Here is a 25,298-nt window from a genome sequence, read left to right as displayed (position 1 = left end):
GAGCTCCCATCTACCATAGAGGAGGTCCAGGGAGCTGGCCCTCGCAGAGTGCTGGCCCACACGGACAGCTGACGGCAGTAAGATGACGCAGCAAAAAGAGACACAGAGGAGAGACGATAAGAGACGCAGCAGACCAGGGAGCTGAGGTGGCACATGAGAATGATCACCTCTCCCCCACTCCAGAAGGTCCCAGGATCTGTTCCTGGAGCTGCCTAATGGAATACAAGCAGACATAGAAGAACACACAGCAAATGGACACAGAGAGCAGACAATGGAGGGAGAGAGGGAGAAATAAATTAATAAATCTTTAAAAAAAAAAAAAGATAAAAAAATGAAAAAACGTTATGAGATACAGAGGCCATTATATGTTAAGAAAAGGGACAATCCACCAGGAAGGTATAACACTCATAAATATCTATGCACCTAACTAGGGTGCCACAAAATACATGAGACAAACTCTGGGAAACTGAAGGGAGAAATAGACATCCCTACAATAATTGTTAGAGACTTCAACTCCCCATTCAAATCACTGATAAAACAACTAGAAAACAGATCAACAAGGAAACAGAGAACTTAAAACATTATGATAAACGAGTTGAACCTAACAGACATATACAGAACACTGCATCCAAACGCAGTGGGTTATACATTCTTCTCAAGTGCCCACAGATCTTTCTCCAGGATAGACCACATGGTAGGGCACAATGCAGCTCTCAATAATTATAAAAAGACTGAAATTATACAAAACTCCTCCTCAGATCATAATGGAATGTAATTGGAAATCAGTGATACACAGGGAAAAAAGTAAATTCACAAATGTGTGGAGGCTGAACAACATACTCCTAAATAATCAGTGGATCAAAGAAGAAATTACAAGTGAAATCAGTAAATATTTATATATTGAGACAAATAATAACAAGTACACAACATATCAAAACGCATGGGATACAGCGATGGCAGTCTTGAAAGGGAAATTTATAAACCTAAGTGTCTATAAATTTATAAAAAAGAAGAGGGAAGCAGATGTGGCTCAAGCAGTTGGGCTCCCATCTACCATACAGGAGGTCCAGGGTTCGATGCCCAGGGCCTCCTGGGTGAAGGCAAGCTGGCCAATGTGGTGAACTGGTCCACATGGAGTGTTCCCCTGCACAGAAGAGCTGCCCCGCACAGAAGTGTTGGTCCACATGGAGATCTGGGGCAGCAAGGTGACGCATAAAAAGAGACACAGAAGAAAGATAATAAGAGACACAGCAGACCAAGGGAACTGAGGTGGCATAAGAGAATGATCACCTCTCTCCCACTCCAGAAGGTCCCAGGATCTGTTCCCAGAGCTGCCTAATGAGAATTCAAGCAGACAAAAAACAACACACAGCAAATGGACACAGAGAGCAGACAATGGAGGGAGGGGGGAGAAATAAATAAATAAATATTTTTTTAAAAATTAAAAAGAAGAGCTAAACTCAAAGATTTAACTGAATTAGAGAAACTAGAGAAAGAACAGCAAAGCAATCCCAAAGCAACCAGAAGGTAAGAAATAATAGATTAAAGCCAAAATAAGCAAAATTGAGAACAACAACAACAAAACAGAGAAAATCAAGGAAACCAAAAGCTGGTTCTGTGAGAAGCCCAATAAAACTGACAATCTAGACTAACAAAGAAAAAAAAGAGAAAAAAATGCAAATTAATACAATCAGAAATCAAAGAGGGGAAGTTACAACTGGCCCCACAGAAATAAAAAGGATCATAAGATATTATGAGAAACTATATGCCAAGAAACTAGACAACCTAGGTACAATGGACAAATTCCTAGAAATGCACAAACCACCTACACTGATGCTATCGGAAATAGAAGAACTTAAAAAAAAAACAAAACACAAAATCAAGATTGAATCCATCAACAAAAATCTCCCAACAAAGAAAAGTCCAGGACCAGATGGCTTCACAGGTAAATTCTAACCAAGCATTTCAAAAAGAATAACATCAATCCTGTTTAAACTCTTCCAAAAAATTGACAGAGGGAAAATTCCCCAACACATTTTATGAAGCCAACATCATCTTAATACCAAAGCCAGATAAAGATACAAGAAAAGAAAATTACAGACCAATCTCTCTAATGAACGTAGATAAAAAATTCTCAACAAAATACTTGCAAATCCCATCCAACAACATATCAAAAGACTCATACATCATGACCAAGTGGGATTTACTCTTGGTATGCAAAGCTGGTTCAACATAAGAAAATCAATCAATGTAATACACCACATTAACAAACTGAAGGAAAAAAACCATATGATCATCTCAACTGATCAGAAAAGGCATCTGACAAAATAAAATCTAGCATCATTTTTTGATTAAAACATTTCAAAAGATTTGAAAAGAAGGAAAATTCCTCAGTATGATAAAAGGCATATTGAAAATTCTACAGTCAACATCATACTCAATGGGGAAAGGTTGAAAGCTTTTCTTCTAAGATTGGGAACAAGACAAGGATACCAATTGTCACCACTGTTATTCAACATTACATGGAAAGTTCTAGGTAGAGCAATTAAACAAAGAAAAAAAATTAAAGGCATCCAAATAGGAAAGGAAGAAGTAAAACTCTCACTGTTCGTGGATGACATGATCCTGTACTTAGAAAATCCTTAAGTATCCACTACAAAGCTATTTGAGCTAATCAAAGAGTTCAGCAAAGTAGCAGGATATGAGATAAACACGCAAAAATCAGAAACGTTTTTGTACACTAGCATCGAATAATCTGAGAAGGAAATTAGGGGGGAAATTCCATTGATTAACAAAATAACAATAAAAAGGCTCAAATACCTACAAATCAATTTAACCAAAGAAGTACAGGACCTATATGCAGTAAACTATAAAACAATGGTAAAAGAAATCAATGAAGACTTAAACAAATGGAAAGATAGAAATGTCAGAGGGGATATAAAGAGATAGGAATGCTTATTCACTATTGGTAGGAATGCAGAATGGTACAGCCACTGTGAAGGACTGTTCTGTATTACTGAACAAGTTGAATACAGATTTACCACGTGACCCAGAAATACCACAACTGGATATATATCCATAGAACTGAGAGCAGTGACATGAATAGACAGCTGCATACCTATGTTCACAGCAGAAATAAATGGAAAGAACACAGGTGTTCATCAATTGATTAATGAATACACAAACTGGTTTATCCACACGATGGAATATTATGAAGTTGTAAGAAGAAATAAAGTTGTAAAGCTTATGACAACCTGGATGAATTCGGAGAACATTACGTTGAGTGAAGCAAGCCAGACACAAAAGGACAAATACAGCATGACTGTGTTACTATGAACTAAATACACTGTTTAACACATATTGTATGATTTCGTTCTTATAAAATATAAATAAATATCAATTCATAAAGATGAAATTTTATTAGTGGTTATGTAGAGCTGGGGAAGGCATGGTAAGGGGTGTGGAGTTTTTCTTTTTGGAGTAATGAATTCTAGAATTTTTTATGATGATGAATGTACAACATTGTGATTGTAAGAAAAGTCATTGATTATACACTTCAAATAGATCGTATGGTATGTGAATGTATCTCAAAAAATGCTTAATAAATACATGTGCAAGAATAACCAAAAATAGCAGCTATGTACAGCAGGGGATACAGAGAGATTGAGAGGTGAGGAATTTTCTTATTTGTATGCTTTTTGTTTATTACTATTACCATTGAAATAATGAAATGCTCTAATAATGACTGAAGTGATGAATGCACAACTACGTGATTATACCAGATACCACTGATTGTACATTTTGGATGAAATATATGCTTTATTAATATGTATCAATAAAATTAGTTTAAAATTTTTTTAAAAACAACCTAAACAAATGAAAGACATTCCATGTTCATGGATTTGAAGACTAAATATCATAAGATATCGATCCTACCCAAACTGATTAATGCAATACCAATCAACATTCTAACAGCCTATTTTACTGAAATAGAAAAGGCAATAACCAGACAAAAGTATTCTAAAAAAGAAGAGCAATATGGGGAGGACTTTCACTACATGACCTTCAAACGTACTACAAAGCTGCAGTGGTCAAGACAGCACAGTATTGGCATAAAATTAGACACATGGATCAGAAGAGAATTGAGAGCCCAGAAATAAACCCTTACCTCTATAGCCAACCAGTTTTTTACAAACATACCAAGTACATGTTTGTTTGTTTTTTATTTTTTGTCCCTTCCCTCTCCCTCCCCACTGTTTTTTGCAGTCTGTTTATTCACTGTGTGATCTTCTGTATTATTTCTTTTTTTGTCTTCTCTTCTCATCTTTCTCCTCTAGGATTCACTAGGATTCGATCCTGGGGACCTCAGATGTGGAGAGAGGTTCCCTGTCAATTGCAACACCTCAATTTCTGGTCTTTGCTGTGCTTCACTCTGACTCTACTCTCCCTTTCATCTCTCTTGTTGCATCATCATCTTGCTACATGACTCACTTACATGGGCACTGGCTCAGCACATGGGCACTTGGCTTGTTGTGTGGGCACTCAGCTCGCCACGCGGGCACTGGCTCACCATGCGAGCACTCATGCGGGCACTCAGCTAGTCACATAGGCACTGGCTCAACACATGGGCACTTGGCTCACCATGCGGGTACTTGGCTCACCATGCAGGTACCCACACAGGCACTCACCACGTGGGCACTCGGCTCACCACACAGGCACTGGCTCGCCACGCAGACACGCTTTCTCCTCTTTTTCACCAGAAGACCCTAGCGATCAAACCCGGGTCCTCCTATATGGTAGGCGAAGGCCTTATCACTTGAGCCACATCTTCTTCCCCCAAGTCCGTGTTAATGGGCCAAAACAGTCTTTTCAACAAATGGTACTAGGAGATATCCAAAATAATGAAAGACCCCTATCTCACTCCCTATACAAGAATCAACTGAAAATGGATCACAAACCGAAATGTAAACGAAATATACTGGGGAAACTCACAGAGTTAATAACTAGAATATGGGTCACCAGAAAATAAAATGAGGGTAGAGGACAGAAAGCTGAGGGTTAACTTGTTCAGAATTGGTAAAAAGGTTGTGTGTTAATCTTTGCAAATGGATGGATAAGGTGAAAGCACAACATAATGTTTGTAACTAGCAGAGCTATTAAATGAGTATGACAGTGGTTGAAAAGGAAAGTCTAAAGTCATGTAAACAAAAGCTAAAAAATATAACATGGGACTGTACAGCATAGTAAAACCTCATAAGAAATACGAATACGAGTAAAACTGCAAAGAGAAAACGGTTTTTCTTTGAAACTAAACGAATGTTATATATGCCAATGCTCCATATTAATATCAGGCAGAAAAAAACCCAAAAAATAACATCATGCTAAGTGAAAGAAACCAGACACAAAGCACTACATACTGTATGATTCCATTTGGTTCCACACACATGGAAAGCTGACGCAACAAAAAGAAACACAGATTCTCGGTGCTGTTGATAAGGATAGAAGAAATCACAGAAGAACACACAGTGAATGGGCACAGAGAGCAGACAATTGGGGGGGGAGGAGAGAGAAATAAATAAAAAATGAATCTTTAAGAATATATATATATATAAATACAAATCTATTTATAAAGATGGAGTTAGTGGTTATGTAGGGTTGGGGAAGGATAGAGGGATTGAGAGGTGACTGCTAAGGAGTGTGGAGGTTTTCTTTTTGGAATAATGAAATTGTTCTAAAAATTTTTGTGGTGATGAATGTTATTATACTAAAAACCACTGGCTGTACATTTTGCATAGACTGCATGGTTTGTGTGTGTGTATCTCTTAATAAAACTGCTTTGGGGAGCGGATATGCTTCAAGTGGCTGAGTGCCTGCCTACCACATGGGAGGTCCCAGGTGCCTCCTAGAAAAAAACAAAAACAAACAAAAAAACCCAACTCAGGGGAGCAGATCTGCCTCAGTGGTTGAGCACCAGCTACCCACATACAAGGCCTGGGTTTAATCCCCAGATTCCAGGACCTCAAAAAAAATAAAAAGTGACAGTGACTGGCAAACTCACAGGGTGCATTTTATTCAGGAATTAATATCAAATCTTAAATGTAGCTGCTGCCACTTGTTAGGCACCTATCATGTCAAAAACCTATTTATGCAGTAGAGCTTAGCTTCAAAATGAATACACAAAAAGATCTGTGATAGGGAAGAGAATGCCAATGAGTAGAGGACCAACATCTGTCAGGTACCCATGTGCCGACTGCTGTGCACACATTTTCTCAGTTAACTGTATGCCAAGTCTGTGAGGTACAAATTATGACCTCCTTTGTGCAGTGAGAAAAATAACATTAAGAAAAGCTGGTGTGATTTATGTATCTTTTAAAAATAAATTTAAAATATATGAGAGAGAGGAGGGAGGAAGAGAGGGAGAGAGAGGGAGAGGGAGAAAAAAGCTGGGTAGCCTGCCTAAGGCCATCAATCACTAATTGCCTCTAAATATTTTCTCCTCATTCCAGTAAGAGTACTCTTTCTAGCTGAAATATCTATAAACGAATACATATTTTAAAGTGTCTAAACAATGTGACAATTGGGGTACATCAATGGTTTAGTAAAATAATCTGTCTCTAAAAATAGCACCAAGACATACATTGTTGGAAAGGATAGTAATCTTCCTTTATGGAGGCTTGATTCCCATTATTTTATTTCTCATCTCTAGAAAAAGTATCCAAATGTTTCTTGAAGCTGTTTATTTCTGATTAACATATATCTTAGGATAAATTAATTTTCTATAATTCCTATTAGTCATCAATAATTGTTTTCTTTGATTTCCTTTTTTTAATAATGAAATTTTTTTTTAAGATTTATTTTTTATTTATTTCCCTCCCCTTCCCCACCCCCAGTTGTCTGCTCTCTGTGTCCATTTGCTATGTATTCTTCTGTGTCTGCTTGTATTCTTGTCAGCGGCACTAGGACTCTGTCTCTTTTTGTTGCATCACCTTGCTGTGTGTGTGTGGCACCACTCTGGGCAGGCTACACTTTCTTTGCACTGGGCGGCTCTCCTTATGGGGCGCACTCCTTGCGCATGGGGCTCCCCTATGTGGGGACACCCCTGCATGGCAGGGCACTCCTTGTGTGCATCAGCTCTGCGCGTGGGCCAGCTCATCACAGGGGTCAGGAGGCCCTGGGTTTGAACCCCGGACCTCCCTGGGTTTGAACCCCAGATAGGCGGATGCTCTATCCGTTGAGCCAAATCTGCTTTCCTGATTTGCTCTTAAACTGGCTCTTCCACACTTCAAGGAATGCCCTTCAGTTACAATATTCAAAGGTTTAGCATACAGATCTATATTTTTCTTAATCTGTACCATACACTCCATTTTTGGAGAGAGAGAATGTGATAAACAAAGAACAAAGGCTTGAGAGACAAACCCAGACCCCAATTCTGGCTCTAACATTTCCTATCTTCAAGATGAAAAACAAGGCAGTTAACCTCTCTGAACCTATTTACTCGTAAGTAAAACAGGCATAATACTATCTACCCTTGAGACTTAAACAGACTAAAATATTTTAAATCAACTCTCATAGTTGACAGACAAATGTTCCTTTCTCCCTTTATCATGTTTTTCCCCCATCTCCTTTTATAGATAGAATCTTCATTTTTGTAGAATGGCGGAATCTAATTTTTTTTTTTTAACTCAACAGTGTTCTAAATAACCATTCATCTTTTTAAAATTTATTATTTATTTATTTATTTATTTTTCTCCCCTTCCCTCTCATCCCGGTTGTCTGTTCTCTGCTGCCTCTTCTTCTGTCCGCTTCTGCTGTCAGCAGCATGAGAATCTGTGTTTCTTTTGTTGTTGTTGTTGCATCATCTTGTTGTGTCAGCTCTCCATATGTGCAGTGCCATTCCTGGGCAGGCTGCACTTTCTTTCACGCTGGGCGGCTCTCCTTATGGGGCACACTCCTTGTGCGTGGGGCTCCCCTACGTGGGACACCCCTGCGTGGCACGGCACTCCTTGCGCACATCAGCACTGTGCATGGGCCAGCTCCACACGGGTCAAGGAGGCCCGAGGTTTGAACTGCGGACCTCCCATAAGGTAGACGGACGTCCTAACCACTGGCCAAGTCCGCCGCCCCATTCATCTAATGATACAATCCCTTGACTTTTTCTATACCAGATAAGCTGAGTCAATGAATTAGGTGTCTATTTAAGAGCAGAATGAAAATTTTAATTCAGTAATTTTCTGCTTGCCTGAAAAACCAGTGATTTAGAGATATGACCTCATCCCACCTCCTAAGAAACCATGCATACGCATACATATTCCTGGCTCCTAGGTTGAGACACAGAATCCTCAGGTAAAGTCACAATCCTGCTTGACTTAAATGTTATCTAAACATTAGTGTCCTAATCAGTAAAAATGGCTGAACACCTTTAGCTCAATCCTTCCCTCTGAGTAGCCACAAGTACAAGGTACTTCCTGGAAAAAAGCATGCAATATATGGTTAAAATGAGCAAACTCAAGAGGAGTTCCCTTGGGTTAGTGGACTGCCATGGCATTTTGCCTTTGAAGACTGTTTTAAGGGAGAATGCCTACATTCAATCTTTTTGGATTTACTAACAAAGAAACCCTACAGACATCATATATATATATATATAAAGTCATAAGCAAGGGTATACAAATGTCAAAACACCTTTCAGGAAATCTGAAGCTGTCTACTCTGAGAAAAACAGAGCTTGCTTAGACATAAAAACTGCTGCACCAGAGTTCAATGTTCTAAGGATTACCATATTAATTTTCCAAAGTTCTTGAAACTACATAGCTATTTATACTTAAGAACAAAAGTTATCTAAAGAGGAAAGCGGACTTGGCCCAATGAATAGGGCGTCCGCCTACCATATGGAAGGTCTATGGTTCAAACCCTGGGCCTCCGTGACCCGTGTGGAGCTGGCCCACGCGCACTGCTGATGCACGCAAGGAGTGCCCTGTCATGCAGACGTGTCCCCTGCATAGGGGAGCCCCACGTGCAAGGATTGCACCCCATAAGGAGAGCCACCCAGCATCAAAGAAAGTGCAGCCTGCCCAAGAATGGTACCGCACACACGGAGAGCTGACACAAAAAAAATAAACACAGATTCCCGGTGCCGCTGATAAGGATAGAAGCGGTCACAGGAGAATACACGGCGAATGGACACAGAGCAGACAACTGGGGGGGAGAGGGAAAGGGAGAGAAATAAAGAAAAAATAAATCTTAAAAAAAAAGTTATCTAAAGAAAAATCTACCAATGGTACTTTTTAGGTTTATTTGAGGGGGTGGCGGGGTAAGTCAGATTGATATTTATTAATTCCAAATAGATACAGATTTATAGATTATGTTTGCAAACGGGTTTGTTACTCTGGGTGTGATAACCCTTTGATTGTATTAGATTTAGCTGAGATGTTAAGATTAGGGTTTTAATTCCCAGCCCTTGTGGTGGGCGGACAAAACAGACTCTCAGGTGAAAGTAGATACATAGAAAAGATACACAGAAGATCCTGTGGTCCCGGGAAGAGAGATGAGCCTGACAGTTTACACTGACCTTGTGAAGAAAACAGAGCAGCTAAACCCAGAAAGAAATGAGCCCCTGAGGAAGAAAGACAAGCCCTATGCCAGCCTACAGCTAAGAGAGAAGAAGCTGGGACCACGGAGCCTTAAGAGGAAAGAAGGCTGAACCCTCGCAGACACTGCCCACCTTCTTGCTTCAACACATGGCAACAGACTTTGGGTGAGAAAGTACCTCTTACAGTACCTCAAGTTGGACTCTTTAGGGCTTTGTAACTTTAAACTTCTACCCCAAATAAATACCCTTTATAAAGTCAACAGATTTCTGGGACTTTGCATCAGCATGCCTTTGGTTGACTAATACAGGGTACAAAGTCCATTTTATGTCACTAAACTGTAACTCTCTTAGAAGTTAAAAGAATAATATCCTATCAACTTTTATATCCCCTAGCACATATGACATTGCTTTCATAAAGCTGGTCCTTAAATATCTGTGTTGCATCAATTTTAGAAAGTGTCATCCTCATCACCCACGGAAAGAGTATTTTTCTAATTTTACGGAAGTATTGATAACCTGATAAATCCATTTAACTCAAATCTAAATAACCCTATTTAAAAAGCCTTTGCCTACAAAAGAAAACAAGACAATCAGTCCAGAGCACCTTCAACAGTAAAACTGTTTTCCACAATCTACCCACACTATAAATAACTATTTGGAGAGGAAGTAAAAGACAAATGCACATACTTTCAGACATTAACAACAAAAATTTATCAGTTACCTAATCTATCACCTGCATATTTCTGATTATATTTTTAAAAGATCCCTAGGATTTCATAAATCCTGTTTATTGGGAACTGTGAAGATTTGTGGACTAGCTAGGGAAGAGCTGACATTTATAGAATAAACAATATAGGCGGTCTCACTGTGACTCATGTGACTAAGAATCAGAAGGTTCACAAGAAATTGCTTTTAAAAGAGATTCTATAATCCCTTACACACCAGAATAAATACCTGGACTAGCATTACAAGACTGTAAAGTTTATTTTACTCCCTCTGATAATCCACAATTTTTATTCAGGTCAAATTATCCAATTACATTAATGCTGTCCATTTCAATATAAACAAAATCTTAGGAAGAAATTTTTATTGCCTTGCCATTAACTGTTCAGGACTTATTTAAGTTTAAAAATAGTGTACCAAAACCACTTTCTCAGTACTATGAAATATGCTATTTTTTTTCTTTTTTTTAGGAGGTGACAGGGATTAAACGCAGGACATTATACAAGGGAAACAGGTGCTCAACCACTGAGCTATATCCATTCCCCAATGAGAGCTGGGTTTTTTTGTTTGTTTATTTGTGTGTGTTTTTAGGATATACTAGGGATCAAAGCTGGGGCCTCATACATGAGAAGCAGGCACTCAACCGGTTGAGCTACATCCACTCCCCAGCTACTTTTTTAAAAACAGGTTCAAAAATACTTTGTAAAGGAAAAATCACTAATCTAGCCAAAACAAAACAAAACAAAAAACATTACAAATCTGATATGATTTTCCTATTAGAAGGTAAATCTGTTTAGGGAATAAAAATCACTCTGGAGGGAAGCGGATTTGGCTCAATGGATAGAGCGTCCGCCTACCATTTTGGGAGGTCCAGGGTTCAAACCCAGTGCCTCCTGACCCATGTGATGAGCTGGCCCACACGCAGTGCTGATGTGTGCAAGGAGTGCCCTGCCACGCAGGAGTGTCCCCCATGTAGAGGAGATCCACGTGCAAGGAGTGCGTCCTGTAAGGAGTGCTACCCAGTGCGAAAAAAATGCAGCCTACCCAGGAGTGGTGTTCCACACACGGAGAGCTGATGCAACGAAAAGAGAGAGAGATTACTGGTGCTGCTGACAAGAATATAAGCGGACAAAGAACACACAGTGAATGGACACAGAGAGCAGACAACGGGGGGGGGGGGAAGGGGAGAAGAATAAATAAAACATAAATATTAAAAGAAAAAAAAAACTCTCTGTAAATAAAGAGCCAGGGAGCAAAGTGAGAACAAAAGAGTGGCTCCTGATTATATTTGACTATCTGACTAAATTTCTAAATGTCTTCAGATTTTGTCTCTTCCCATAAAACCCAGTATTGCTGTCAGTGTCCAGCTACCTTGTCCAATAAATTACTATTTGTCATGATTTTTAATACACAAGAACTGTCATTTCTGAGAATTATATAGAACCTTTAACTAAAGAATTTTGATTTTTGCATTTAAAATTAAGAGAAAGAATACATTAAAACAAAATTTTAAGTAAAATATCTTTAATTAATAGGTATCTGCCAGAAACAGCTTCTCAAGAGAAGAAATGGATATCCTACCATCTATGTGACTTAAAACCATGAAAAAATGCTATCCAGCTAGAGGGAACAGTCCTGATTAGTCAGCTCATTCAGAGAGTCTTGATGGTTCTAGAGCAAAGTGATCATTTTGTACTGTGCAACTGTGTAAGATTTCCAGAACCTTCTGGACATCAAGCAGCTTACAGTTTAAAAAGACAAAATACTGTTAACTATTAGCAAAATCTTTAGTCACTTCTTAGATTACATCCATACTCAAATCCACCAGTTTTAAAGGATAAACTGTAAAAGGACTGCCATCGAAGAAGGAATTACCATCGGCAAAGGCTGGTAGTAGTCACTATCACATCTGGGGCTCAGTCTGAGCATTATGTGTCTTTGGCCAATAATGGGGGTGTTAATTTATCTTCTTCTAAGCCCATTCTAACGAATCCGTAAAACAGATGGTGTCATCTTCAAGGCAATTTGCATGTCTTGGTCAGAGTGTTATGGAAATAGATATCATGCCTCCCTATAGCTGTTTATATCACCTTGGTACACTGCTGCTAGGACCAACCAGCTACGTATGCTTAGAATTCAACGTGGACGATTCTCTGAACCTCTGGCACCTGGCCTAAGTCAAAAGTTTTTCTTCTAAGGTATTCTACATTTGGCTTGATAGCCTCTTCACACACCAAAATACACATATATGAAGTACATTTATGAGGCAAAAACACACCTAGACCAAGTTGGAGGGAGATGTTTTATATATGTAACTGTTAAGAGAAAAACAGCACTCACTGGGACATGGAGACTGAGGACTGCAGGCAGGAAATTTATTGAAGCTCTCCCAACAGACGGGATCTGAGGATTACACTTTCAGTTTCCATGTCCCAGTAAGTGCTGTTTTTTCTCTAACAGTAACAATAACCAGTAAAGCATAATTCAGAGGTTAGTTTTGACAAAATATTATTAATAACATCAATATCTGTGCTTTTCTTTTAGGCAGAGATTTATTATTTATTTATATGTTTCATTAACACTGAAAAGTAGCCCCACACTCTCCCATTAATATTCAATAAGCTATTTCAGCCAGGAAAAACAGGTAGGAAAGACAGTCTATGGAACTCTCTAACTCCAAAGTGATCTGCAGAGGTAAGTTTAAGAATTCATGATAAAAAGATAATAGCCTACCTTCCACCCCAAGTGTCAGATAGAAATGATCTAATTAACAAATCAAAATATCAAAATAATTAAGATATACCAAAATTACAATTTGAAGATTTTTAAGTCCTGGAGCCAAGACCAGCTATTTAAAGAGTCAGAATTCTAGGATTTTAAATGTTAATTCCCTCTTTGGAGTATTACCTAAATGTTTCAACTCAGACGTTAGGAAAAAGAGAAGATTTCAAGTTGTGGGAAGGCACAGATGGCAGGATTCATCACCAGCCTGGTCATGGATTGGGCTCTGTTTTCAAGGAAGTAACTATTTTGAACAACTACACACACTACCTCTTTAGGTTCTCCTAAAGTTCTATGTTTTTTTTTGTTTATAACTAACTCAATAAATTCTTCCTTAGGTCCTTGCCCATTGCATTTTTCTGTGGATCCAAAATAAATGATAAACAGACTCCTCATAAAAACCTACTACCATAATTAAAAAGATATCAAGTCAAGCCCTAGATTTTTTTCCTGAGTTTCAACAGTTTTATTCTTTATAGCTTTTCTATAAATCTCAATCCCTTTATTCCTTTGATTACATGGTCATTTCTGCCACAACTTCACCTCATTACCCACATTTCTTTAAACAGGTGCTAACAAAACTGAATAGAAAGATAACTACCACTACTAGGATTATTAGTGATTACAATCACAGAAAACCTAAAAAATCGAAACCATCAACTTTTCAATTCTCCACTTAATCATGAAAATTCACTTACTTGATAAGGTTCTGGAAAGCATAACCATCTGTCCATTGTTCAGTAAATGAGGCTCCATGTCTGACAGTGGTAAAGTGGCCCAATCTCAAGCGGTCTTGCATGCTCTTATCTCTACATGCCATCTTCTCTTGTTTTGACTTAGGAGAAAAGGACAAAAAAGGAAATTCAACATAATTAGTATGGAGAAAGATATTCCTTAGAAGCTCAGAAGCTCAAATTTTAAAGATTATTAAGGAAAATACTGTTGAAAAAATCATACATATCTCAGAGCAGTCAGTAATGACTCCTAAATGACCCACCATTCTGATTCAAACAGCATAATGTGACAGGTAGGATAACTGAAGAACAGAAGGATCTTCCTTGATAAAGTTTCTTCCACCTGTCTGAACCTTCCTATCTTAGACTTTGACTTCTTATATTTGGATCTCATCAATGCCTATCTCCTAAGATGGTTCCCTCCCTATTTTCTTTTCTTTTCCATTTCAGCAGTTCTAGAGAACTCCTGCCAATTTATCTTCTCACAGCATCACTTTTCATGATTCCACTTGAACACTCCAAACCTTCCAAGGCTCTTTGCTGTCAAATTTGGGTCCTGACATGAAAAAGTCCTCCATGAGCTGGAAGATTAAGTTCACTTTTCCACAAAATCATTACTCCCAGACACCTTATGTAGTCCTGATTCTTGAGCACATCATCATTCATTCAACATATACTAAACATGTTCAACATACACTAAAAACCAGTTTAGTGCCAGACATTTACAAAGTGCTAAGTACAAAATACAAAAGGTCAGGCATTTACAGTCTAGACAGAGTTATAATCATTCACTATGCTAATTCAAAAACATTAAGTACAAATTGTGATAAGGAACTTGAAGGAAAAGAACAAAGTGTTGTGAGAGATAACATAGGACATACTTTTGATGTTCTGTGTATTTTAACTGACAAGCAATTTAGACATGTAAGTCTCCTTGTCTAAGAACACATATTTCCTCTTCCTTGCAGCATTCCCCAAATGCCTACCCTCGATTTCCTTTCATGAATTTCTTAATGTTTCTTACTCACCTGAAGAGGTTTCCTTATATTTGTGAATGTAGCTTATTCCCCCATCTAGACTATTAGCACTTTGAAGGCAGGAGTGGGGTCTTATGTTTCTTATGCTCAAAGTAATAATTTTGTTGCTGGGTTTTTAAAAAAATTACTTTAATTGTGATAAAATATGCATAAAAAAATCATCTTAACCATTTTAAGTAGGCAATTCTTTGACATCAAGCACACTGATTGTCAATACTGTATATATAACTTTCACCACTATCCATTTTCACACTATTTTCATCATCCCAAACCAAACTTCATACTCACTTAACAATAGCATCCCATTCCCCTCTCCCATTGCCTCTGGTAACGACTATTCTGCTTTCTTTCTCCATGAATTTGCTTATTCAAAGTATTTCATATAAGAAAAATCCATACAATATCTGACCTTTTCATGTTTGGCTTATTTCACTCAACATGATGTCTTCAGGGTTCATCTTGTTGTATCATGTACCAGCACTTCACTTTCTTTCACAGCTGAAGCATATTCCATTGCATGGATGGACCACATTTTATCCACTTACCTGTTCATGGACACTTGGATTGCTTGTACCTTTTAACTATCATGAATAATGCTGTGATGAACACTGGTGGTACAGATACTTATCTGAATTCCTGTTATCAATTCTTGAGAGTGGAACTGCCAGAATATATGGTAATATTAAGTTTAACTTTCTTAGGAACAGCCCGTTTTGGCTACACCAATTTACATTCTCACCAAAATGTATAAAGGTTCTTTCCTGCAAACATTTACTTTCAGTTTTTATTAATAACTGCCATCCTAATGGGTATAAAGTATCTCACTGTAGTTTTATTTGCATTTCTCTAATAACCAATGATGTTGAGCATCTAATCATATACTTATTGGCTATCTGAAGATTATCTCTGGAGAAATGTCTAATCAAATCCTTGACATTTTAAAAATTGGGTTGTCTTTTTTGCTTTTGAGCTGTAGGAGTTCTTCATATATGCTGGTTTTTAAATGCTTATTAGATATATAATTGCCAAATATTTTCTCTCATTCTGTAGGTTGTCTTTTCACCACCCCTTGGTGGATGGGGACTCACAGATAAAAGGCATGGCAAAGGACAGAGTTAAGGGTTTTTGATGTTAGAGTTTGATGCTGAAGCCTTAAGCTGGAGCCCAGGAAGAGAGGAACCCTAAGCCTGGAAAGAAGCAAGCCCTGGGAAGAGAAGAACCTAGGAAGCCTGAACACTCGCAGATGTCGGTAGCCATCTTGCTCCAACACATGAAAACAGACTTTGGTGAGGGACTGGTATCTGTAAGCTCCTACCCCAAATAAATACCCTTTATAAAAACCAACCAATTTCTGATCTTTTGCATCAGCACCCCTTTGGTTGACTAATATAGTTTCAAGGTTTTAGAATTTACTAAGGTTTGATTTGCAGCATAACATATGATCTATTCTGTAAAATGTTCTATGGGCACTTCAGAAGAATACGGTTTCTGTTGTTGTTGGGTGGTGGTCAATATATATTTATTAAGTCTAGATTGTCAATAATATTATTCAAGTCTTCTATTTCCTTATTGATTTTCTGTTTGGATGTTCTTTCAATTTTTGAAAGTGGTGTACTGAAATCTCCAGCTATTATTGTAGAACTGTGTATTTCTCCTTTTAATTTGTCAATTTTCACTTCATAATATTGTGGGGCTCTGTTCTGAGAAGGATGTTTGTAACTGGTGGACTTCCTGGCTGAACTGAACCTTTTGTCAATATATAATATCCTTTTCTGTCTTTTGAAATCTTTTTTCGGCTTAAAGTCTATTTTGTTTGACAATAATATAACCACTCTGGCTCTCTTTGGTTACAGTTTGCATGGAATATCTTTTTCCATCCTTTACTTTCTTTTTTTTTATTTCTCCCCCCCGCACCCCCGGTTGTCTGGTCTTTGTGTCCATTCGCCGTGTGTTCTTCTGTGACCGCTTCTATCCTTATCAGTGGCACCGGGAATCTGTGTTTCTTTTTGTTGCATCATCTTGTTGTGTCAGCTCTCCGTGTGTGCAGCGCCACTCTTGAGCAGGCTGTAGTTTCTTTCGCACTGGGTGGCTCTCCTTGCCAGGCGCACTCCTTGCGTGTGGGGCTCCCCTATGTGGGGGATACCCCTGCGTGGCAGGGCACTCCTTGCACACATCAGCGCTGTGCATGGGCCAGCTCCACACAGGTCAAGGAGGCCTGGGGTTTGAACCGCAGACCTCCCATGTGGTAGGCGGATGCCCTATCCATTGGGCCAAGTCCGCTTCCCTCCACCCTTTACTTTCAAGTTCTTTGTGTCTTTGTACATAAAGTGAGTCTCTTGCAGACAGCATGCAGAAGGATCATGCTTTTCATACAATCTGCCAATCTCTGGTTTTCATAGAGAAGTTTAATCCACTGACATTTAAGGTATTAACTGAGGATTCATTTCACTCCCATTTAGCCATTTGTTTTCATTATGTTTTGTATGTTATCTGTTCCTTAATTACTCCATTACTATCTTTTTTAAAATTTAAGATTTTTTGTAGCATCTATTTTGAGTCCTTCACTTTTCTCATTTTTACTTTAATAGTTACCTTTATAATTACAATTAACCTCTTAAATTAATAACAACTTAGCTTGACTAGTATCAACCTAGTTTCAATAGATTATAAACTCTCTACTCCTATATATCTGTTCTCCACCCTTTATATTGTTGTCTCAGATTATACCTTTACCCACTATAAGCCCACTAACATATATTTTAAATATTTGCTTGGAAAGTCATATTGGGAGAAAAAAAAGCAGTTACAAACCAAAAGTACAATAATAAAGACTTTGTATTTACTCATGTAGTTACCTATAAGACTGTTCTTTATTTCTTTTTCTCTAGTGTCCTTTTATTTCAGCCTGAAGGATTCCCTTTAGTATTTCTTATAGGGCAGGTCTCTGCTAATGAACTCTTTCAACTTTTGTTACCTGTAAATTCCTTAATATTTCCTTCACTTTTGAAAAACAATTTTGCCAGACAGAGAATTCTTGGTTAACAGTTTTTTCCCTTTAAGGACTTTACAATGCCATTCTACTGTCTTTTGGCCTCCATGGATTCTGAAGTCTACTGTTAATCTTATCAGGGATCTCATATGTGAAAAGTTGCTTCTCACCACTTCCAAAATCTTCTATTTGCCTTTGGACTTTGACAATTTCACTATAATCTGTCTTGCTGTAGATTACCTAGAGTTTATCCTGCTTGGAGTTCACCAAACATCCTGGATGTATATATTCATGTCTTTCATCATATTTGGGAAGTTTTCAGCCATTATTTCTTCAAATACTTTCTCTGCCCATTTTTCTCTCCTGTACTCTGGACTCCAGTCATGTGTATATTGGTACACTTTATGGTGTGCCACAGGTCACTCAGGCTCTGTTCATTTTTCTTCATTATATTTTCTTTCTGCTCCTCACATTGGATAATTTCACTTGTCTTTGGCTTCAAATTCACCAATCCTTTCCTTTCTTCTGCCCATTCAAATCTGCTGTTGAAGCCACCTAGTGAGTTTTTCATTTGCAGCTCCAAAATTCATTTGATTTCTTTTCATAATTTCTCTCTCTTCATTTTGTTCAAACAATCTTTTCTTAATTACTTTAATTCTTTGTACATGGATTCCTTTAGATGACTGTAATTGATCTGAAGTCTTTGACTAATAGTTTCAATGTATGAGCTTCCTCAGGGATGTTTTAGGCAAATACTTTCTTCTGTTGTGAATGGGTCAACGTTTCTGTTTTTCTGTGTGTTTGTAACTTTCTGTTGAGAACTGGACATTCTGAGTGTTATGTTTTATTAATTCTGGAAATCTAGTTCTCCTTGCTAAGTGTTTTGTTGTTGTTGAGAGCTAGAGCTGTCAATTTGTGATTTTTCCAAACTATTTTTGTTCCCAAACAGGGAATGGAGAGGTTAAAAAAAAAAAAAAAAAAAAAAAAAAAAAGGCACTGCCTCTTTCAGATTCCAACTACTGCTTTTGCCAGAGGGGGTTTCGAACAATAGCCATCCTCAGAGCTGGTCTCCCCAAAATGTGAAGTAACTGATCAAAAGCTCTGATCACAGACCAGCTGTGGCTCAAGCGGCTGAGCATCTGCTTCCCACATGGGAGGTCCCAGGTTCGATTCCTGGTGCCTCCCAAGGAAAACGGTAACAAAAAACAAGCAAAAACAATTGTAAAAACCAACTCAGGGCAAATGATGTGGCTCTGTGGTTGAACACAAGCTTCCCACAAACAAGGTCCCAGGTTCATTCCCCAGGCCCAGTACTTAAAAAAAAAAAAAAAAAGCTGTGATCAGCAATCAGACCAAACACACCTAGGTTTTGGAGGACTAGGTCCTCATAACCCACCCTGACACTAGCAAGATGCACCCGACTGCAGCCTACCATGCAGCTGGGTGACAGGAAATGGTAACCACTGCAAGGACAGTGAAATTTACCAATATTTAAGACAATTTATCAGCCTTTTCCTCCAGAACTTCCCTAGATGCTATACAGTGTTCCATTAGATTTCAGAGTTTCAAAATAGTTGATTCAGAGAATTTCTGTCAGTGCAATAGTTGTTTAGGTAGAGGGACCAGTTCCCGGGGCTTTCTACTTTGCCATCTTCTCACAATCCTCCACAATTATGTGTTTTTTTTTTAGATTCATCCATGTTGCTGCATGTATGAGTCCATTCCTTTCTGTTACTAAACAGTATTCCATTTTATGAACGTAGTACAGTTTGTTTATACATTCACCTCTTACAGACACCTGAGTTGTTTCTGGTTTTTGGCTACTGTGAATAAAACTGAATATTTCTGTATAAGTCCTTTAGTGCAGATATGATTTCATTTCCCTTGGGTAAATACCACGAGGACTGGAACTGCTGGGTGGGGGTTAGTGTATATTTACCTAAATAATAAAATGCCCAATTATTTTCCAGTCTAAGAAATCTGGCTATCGTTCACATCTGGCTGAATCTATATAGACTTCAGGAAGTCTCCTAAACCTTTAAAATAAGTTCTCAATCAATATATGTTTCACTGTTTCCCACTGTTATATAACAGAAAAAAGTAGTTTCCCATCTCTAACATTAATTAACGAGTCAAAGGATAAAGTAAAGTTATCCTTGGTTAAATAATCTGCTTCACATTTATTAGCATTCCTTGTCTAAAAATACACTTTGAGGTGTTAAAAAGAGATTTTGTGGGTGCTGGTTTAGCTCAGTGGTTGAGCGCTGGCTTTCCACATACATGGAATGGTCCCAGTACCTCAAAAAAAAAAAGAAAGAAAAAAGACATCTGGAGTAATAAAAAACAACACTCCCAAGATTCCAGCAAAAGTCTGCCTTAAACCTCATTAGGAAATACTGTCATCTTAAAACACTGGGAAAAAAAAGAAAAAAGAAAAGAGAAAAAAAACGTTTTTTAATTAAAAAAAAAAAGCTACTATTAAACTGACTTGCAATTACCCATTTATTATAAGGGACACTGGACATTTAAAGTAATCACGATCATGGAATGGACAATTTTTAAAAACACAAAACACTTATATACATAAATTACACCTAATACTATCTCTAAACAGAAACATAACTATTGCTGTTTGTAATATTAAAGAATACTCACTTCAATAGATAGGATGAAAATAAAAATTTAAGAAAGCAATATTCCAAGTAAGACAGGCAACAACAAGTTGTCCATGTTTAATCAATATCACACTAAAAGCAATGCACAACCAGAAAACATGCCATCCTCAGGTATCACTCTGGCCATTTGGTCTAGTATACTTGCAAAGAAAGATTCCTAATTGTCAGATCATAAGGAGTCTTTTCATAAGAAGACCCAAAACGACAAGCATTAAGCATCTTGGTATTCAGTTTAGATCACCATTAATCACTAACCTTTTCTATAAGGAGTTTCTTGCTCATTGTCACACATCTATTTAATCGTTCCTTGTATTTCTCTAGCATCTTTTGCTGTTCATCAATCTGCCGTCTCAAATCACAGTTGGCCTTCAACGGGAAAAAAATTAATTTAGCTCCAAGGAAGAAATGTAAACATATTCCTTTATTTCTCTTAGTAAGTTAGTATGTACTTATTGATTAAAGAGGAATTTTTTTACTACATGTAGGCATGTTTTTCTACTGATCCTATTTTGCTCCTGCCAACAGGCAGTTACTGCTAAACCTAGTATGCCACATAGACCTAAGCTGTTACAAAATAAAAGAAAAATAACCTTCAATAATGAGATGTTTAAAATGGATACAAAGGATGATAAAGCATTTGCAAAATTTAAAAAATACATAATGGGGGGGTGGGGGGTATATGGGAACCTCATATTTTTTTAACGTAATATTTTTAAAAAATAGATCATAGAACCAAAAAAACAAAACAATATAAGACTTATAAAAAACAATTAGCAAAATGAAAGAAGTAAAAAAAAAAAAACACATAATGTTCCTCATGTCCAACTGGTCTTTATTCGTCTATTTCTATAGCCAAAGAAAAAGAAACTTGACCTTACATAAATATTTCTTAACAGAAAAACCAGGCACACCCATGCCTACACAAGACAGGGCTAACAAACAAGTTGAAGAGAAGATCTCTGGCCCCTGGCTCAATATGAAATAATGTAAATACATGGTTAATTTAGCTCTGGTCAGAAGCCTGTGGGTGGAAAGGATGGAAAGAAACACCAACCCAAGGACTTGCAATTCCTGAATTTATTCCTCTTGTGTTAAAACAAAAGATTTCTACTCTTTCAGCAAATAAATGCTACTTGCTTGAAATATGAAAATAATCTGATATTTCCTAATCAAATGATAGAAGCATTTCTGAAATAATAAAAAGCAAAAATGAAAGATATTACATGAATCTCAATTTTTAAAGACTTTCTTGCTTCATTTTAAAAGTTACCCATGTGAAAGAGCTACCATCCCCAGTTTTTACTCTCCCTGTAAGCATAATTTCTTCCTATTAGTTTTCCTTCCGTGTCCTATGGATCACATTATCCGAAGCAAATTGTAACTATATTCAGGTAAATGTGCCTATCTAATTCATACTCATGAAACTCCAAAACGAAGATTAGATAATGCTGATGTGAAATCTAACCTACTTTTGGATGGTGAGCATTCCCTTGGTATCTATAATCAAATACATAAATTGAATCAACCTCTGGCAGTTTATTTAAAACTTTAAGAACTCTAAATTTTTGTGATTTCTAACACTACTGCCTTCCAGGAGTTCATGTTTAAAACAGCATGTCAGGGGAGCAGATGTAGCTCAAGTGGCTGAGTATCTGCTTCCCATACGGGTGGTTCCAGGTTCCGTTCCCAGTGCCTCGTAAAAATAAAAAAAACAGGAAAGCGGATGTGGCCCAAGCAATTGGGCTCCTGTCTACCATACAGGAGGTCCAGGGTTCGATACACAGGGCCCTACTGGTGAAGGCAAGCTGGCCCATGTGGTGAGCTGGCCCATGTGAAGTGTTGGCCCACAAGGAGTGCTGCCCTGCACAGGAGTGCTGTCTCACACAGAAGTGCTGGTCCATGCAGAGAGCTGGCACAACAAGATGACACAACAAAAAGAGACACAGAGAAGAGATAAGAGATGCAGGAGACCAGGAAGCTGAGGTGGTGCAAGAGAATTATCACCTCTCTCCCATTCCAGAAGGTCCCAAGATCAGTTCCCGGAGTTGTCTAATAAGAATACCAGCAGACACAGAAAATACAAAGTGAATGGACACAGAGAGCAGACAATGGAGGGAGGGGGCAGAAATAAATAAATCTTTAAAAAATATAAATAAATAAAAAACAAACAAGAAGCAAAACAAAAGAAAAAAACCAACTCAGGGGAACTGATGTGGCTCAGTGGTTGAGTGTTGGCTTCCCATTTACAAAGTCTGGGGTTCAATCCCCAGACCCAGTACCTAAAAATCAAAGAAACAAAAGAAACAGCACCTCAGTAGCAATTTCAAATGCAGCTTTTCCCAACATTTCACAAAAATGGAACAAGACTGAAAAACATAATGAATGAGCTAACTGCTATGCCTGCCTGGGATAGGAGTTTTTATACACACAAGTAATCCAGTTAGTTAAAATCTTAGATGGCAATCAACCAGGATCCAAGTGAATGAAAACAGAAGCAACCTCAATTACCATCTCTCTTGCAAGATAGGAACTGAGCCTTAAGTATAGTTCTTTCCTCATTCAAAGACAGAAAACAGAAACAAACAACAAATAGGACTAAGGAAAAATATTTCTGAATAAGGAAAGGGTACATCAGCTTGAAAATGATCTCCTACTGATATCAAAAGAACATTTTTGTTTAACTACTTTAATTCTCCATAAATGCAAAAGAATAAAAAATATGGTGTCTGAAATAATATTCAAAACCCATAAAGAATGTACAGAATGGGATGAAACAGGTGAATTAGATAAGGAATGGGAACAAGTAAATTAAAAATGTGAACAAAAGAATTCAAATTCACATCTAACTGCACTGCAATAAATTGAAGTGACACAGCAGAAAATATACGGGAGAAAAACTTAATCATTAATGACATTCAGAAGGAAAGGGCAACCATATTAAAATGAGATATAAAATTATAGACAGGACAGAGATAAGAGATCCAAGCTGGGAACCATGGAAGCAATCTGCATAAGAGGGGGAAAAAGCAGTAATTAGACGTAACCATATTTTTCAGAATTAAAATATACCAACTCACATAAAGCTATATCCTGTATTTTTTGGAGGAGAGATAATCACTAATACAGTAACTCATTATCATTAATATTTTATAGAACCCTATTGTATTCTAACAAAATCTTACCCAGAAGCCCAATCAGAGAAACTGATAAAAGCCCAAGCAGCTGAATCTCAAGGGCTTCATAGAGCCAGTTTTTAAAAACTACCACATTAGTACTAATAAAGATAAAAATTATACTAAATCACTAGAGAAGATAAAATGTTACCACCAATTTTATTTATAAACCAGTAATCTTTATATATATATGCATATATATGTCCTACAAAAGGTTCAAAGTAATTACTGAAGAAAAATTTACCAAATGCTTTCATATGAGTGCATTTTATTTTTCTTATTCTCTAAATTTATTATAAAGAACACGTCTTACTTTTAAAATAGGAAAACAATGAACAATTTTTAAGTATTTTAAGAACAGATCAATCATCTCAAACTGCATATTCAAAACCTATTTTTTAAATCTTTGTTTTTTTTTCAAAGATTTATTTTTTATTTATTTCTCTCTCCTTCCCCTCACCCCAATTGTCTGCTCTCTGTGTCCATTTGCTGCATGTTCTTGTTTTTGTCCGCTTCTGTTGTTGTCAACAGCACAGGAATCTGTGTCTCTCTTTGTTGCGTCATCTTGCTGCGTCAACTCTCTGTGTGTGTGGCGCCACTCCTGGGCAGGCTGAACTTTCTTTCACGCTGGGCGGCTCTCCTTACAGGGCACACTCCTTGTGTGTGCCCTACGTGGGGGGCATCCCTGCGTGGCACGGCACTCCTTGCATGCATCAGCACTGCGCATGGGCCAGCTGCACACGGGTCAAGGAGGCCCAGGGTTTGAACCGCAGACCTCCCATGTGGTAGACGGATACCCTATCCACTGGGCCTAGTCCACTTCCCTATTTTTTAAGTCTTATGGTATATTTTCTACAGGTATCTTTTTAAATTTCAGACTATTTTAAAAGTTTCTTTTGTAAGCACTAAACACTTCAGATGAATAGGTTATAAAGATGCAAAACATAAAATCAGGGATGAAAAGTCTTTGTGAAATAGTTTTTAAAAATCAGGAACCTTAAAATAACTTTTCTAGGCCCCACCTAGATCAAGAAGCCAGTGAGAAGCTTCAGGGCTCTTCTACAAAACAATGGAGGTGAACAGTCAAGTCACGCTGCCTGGGCAAAGGGACTGCTGGCTGTAGGACACAGAATGCAATGCCTAAGACCATAAGGAAACTATTTCTTGGGAAGAAGGGACTCTTGTATCCGTGTAAATGGGGGAATTCCTAGGGCCACAAGCACATGCCAAGGACAAGATGTATATGCAGAAAGGATCAGGGGCGTCTCTATACTTTGGCCTGGAGCTATTCTCTCAACTCACTGTTCCGAAAAGCTTTAAAGGAGAGTAGCTGCACAGGTAAATCTGCAAAGTCTGGACAAAGTGTTCTCTTTTTTTCTCCTTCCTTTCTTTAAGTTAGCACTGGGCATTCAAGGAAAGCTCTGTGATAACACTAGGTGGATACAAGCTTAAGGAAAAGACGCCTCAGAGTCTAAATTCTGGTAATAACATATTATAATATAAAAATGTTCAGGTACAAAAGATTATAAAACATATGAAGAAACAGGAAGCAATGGCCTAGACAAAGAGGATTAAAGAATTAAAAACTATTAATGATGGG

At 37.8% G+C, this 25,298-nt stretch overlaps 1 protein-coding gene across 4 annotated transcripts in view; it reads right to left on the bottom strand.

Moving 5' to 3' along the window:
* LOC131277464 (serine/threonine-protein kinase tousled-like 2) overlaps positions 1-25,298 on the bottom strand; it is a 108,749-nt gene that overhangs the window by 43,265 nt on the left and 40,186 nt on the right. For all 4 annotated transcript variants that reach the window (XM_058292514.2, XM_058292515.2, XM_058292512.1 and 1 more), the window contains 2 exons: positions 20,781-20,891; positions 13,789-13,925 (listed from right to left, as the gene is read on the bottom strand). In XM_058292514.2, the coding sequence (XP_058148497.1) occupies positions 13,789-13,925; positions 20,781-20,891 (248 nt within the window). The remainder of the gene's footprint in view (positions 1-13,788; positions 13,926-20,780; positions 20,892-25,298) is intronic.

This window comes from Dasypus novemcinctus, unplaced genomic scaffold, assembly GCF_030445035.2.
Source record: "Dasypus novemcinctus isolate mDasNov1 unplaced genomic scaffold, mDasNov1.1.hap2 H_5, whole genome shotgun sequence".
In the NCBI taxonomy this organism is placed as follows: domain Eukaryota; kingdom Metazoa; phylum Chordata; class Mammalia; order Cingulata; family Dasypodidae; genus Dasypus; species Dasypus novemcinctus.
The sequence above is the reverse complement of the archived record's forward strand: the minus strand, read 5'-3'. Positions and strand labels throughout refer to the sequence as shown.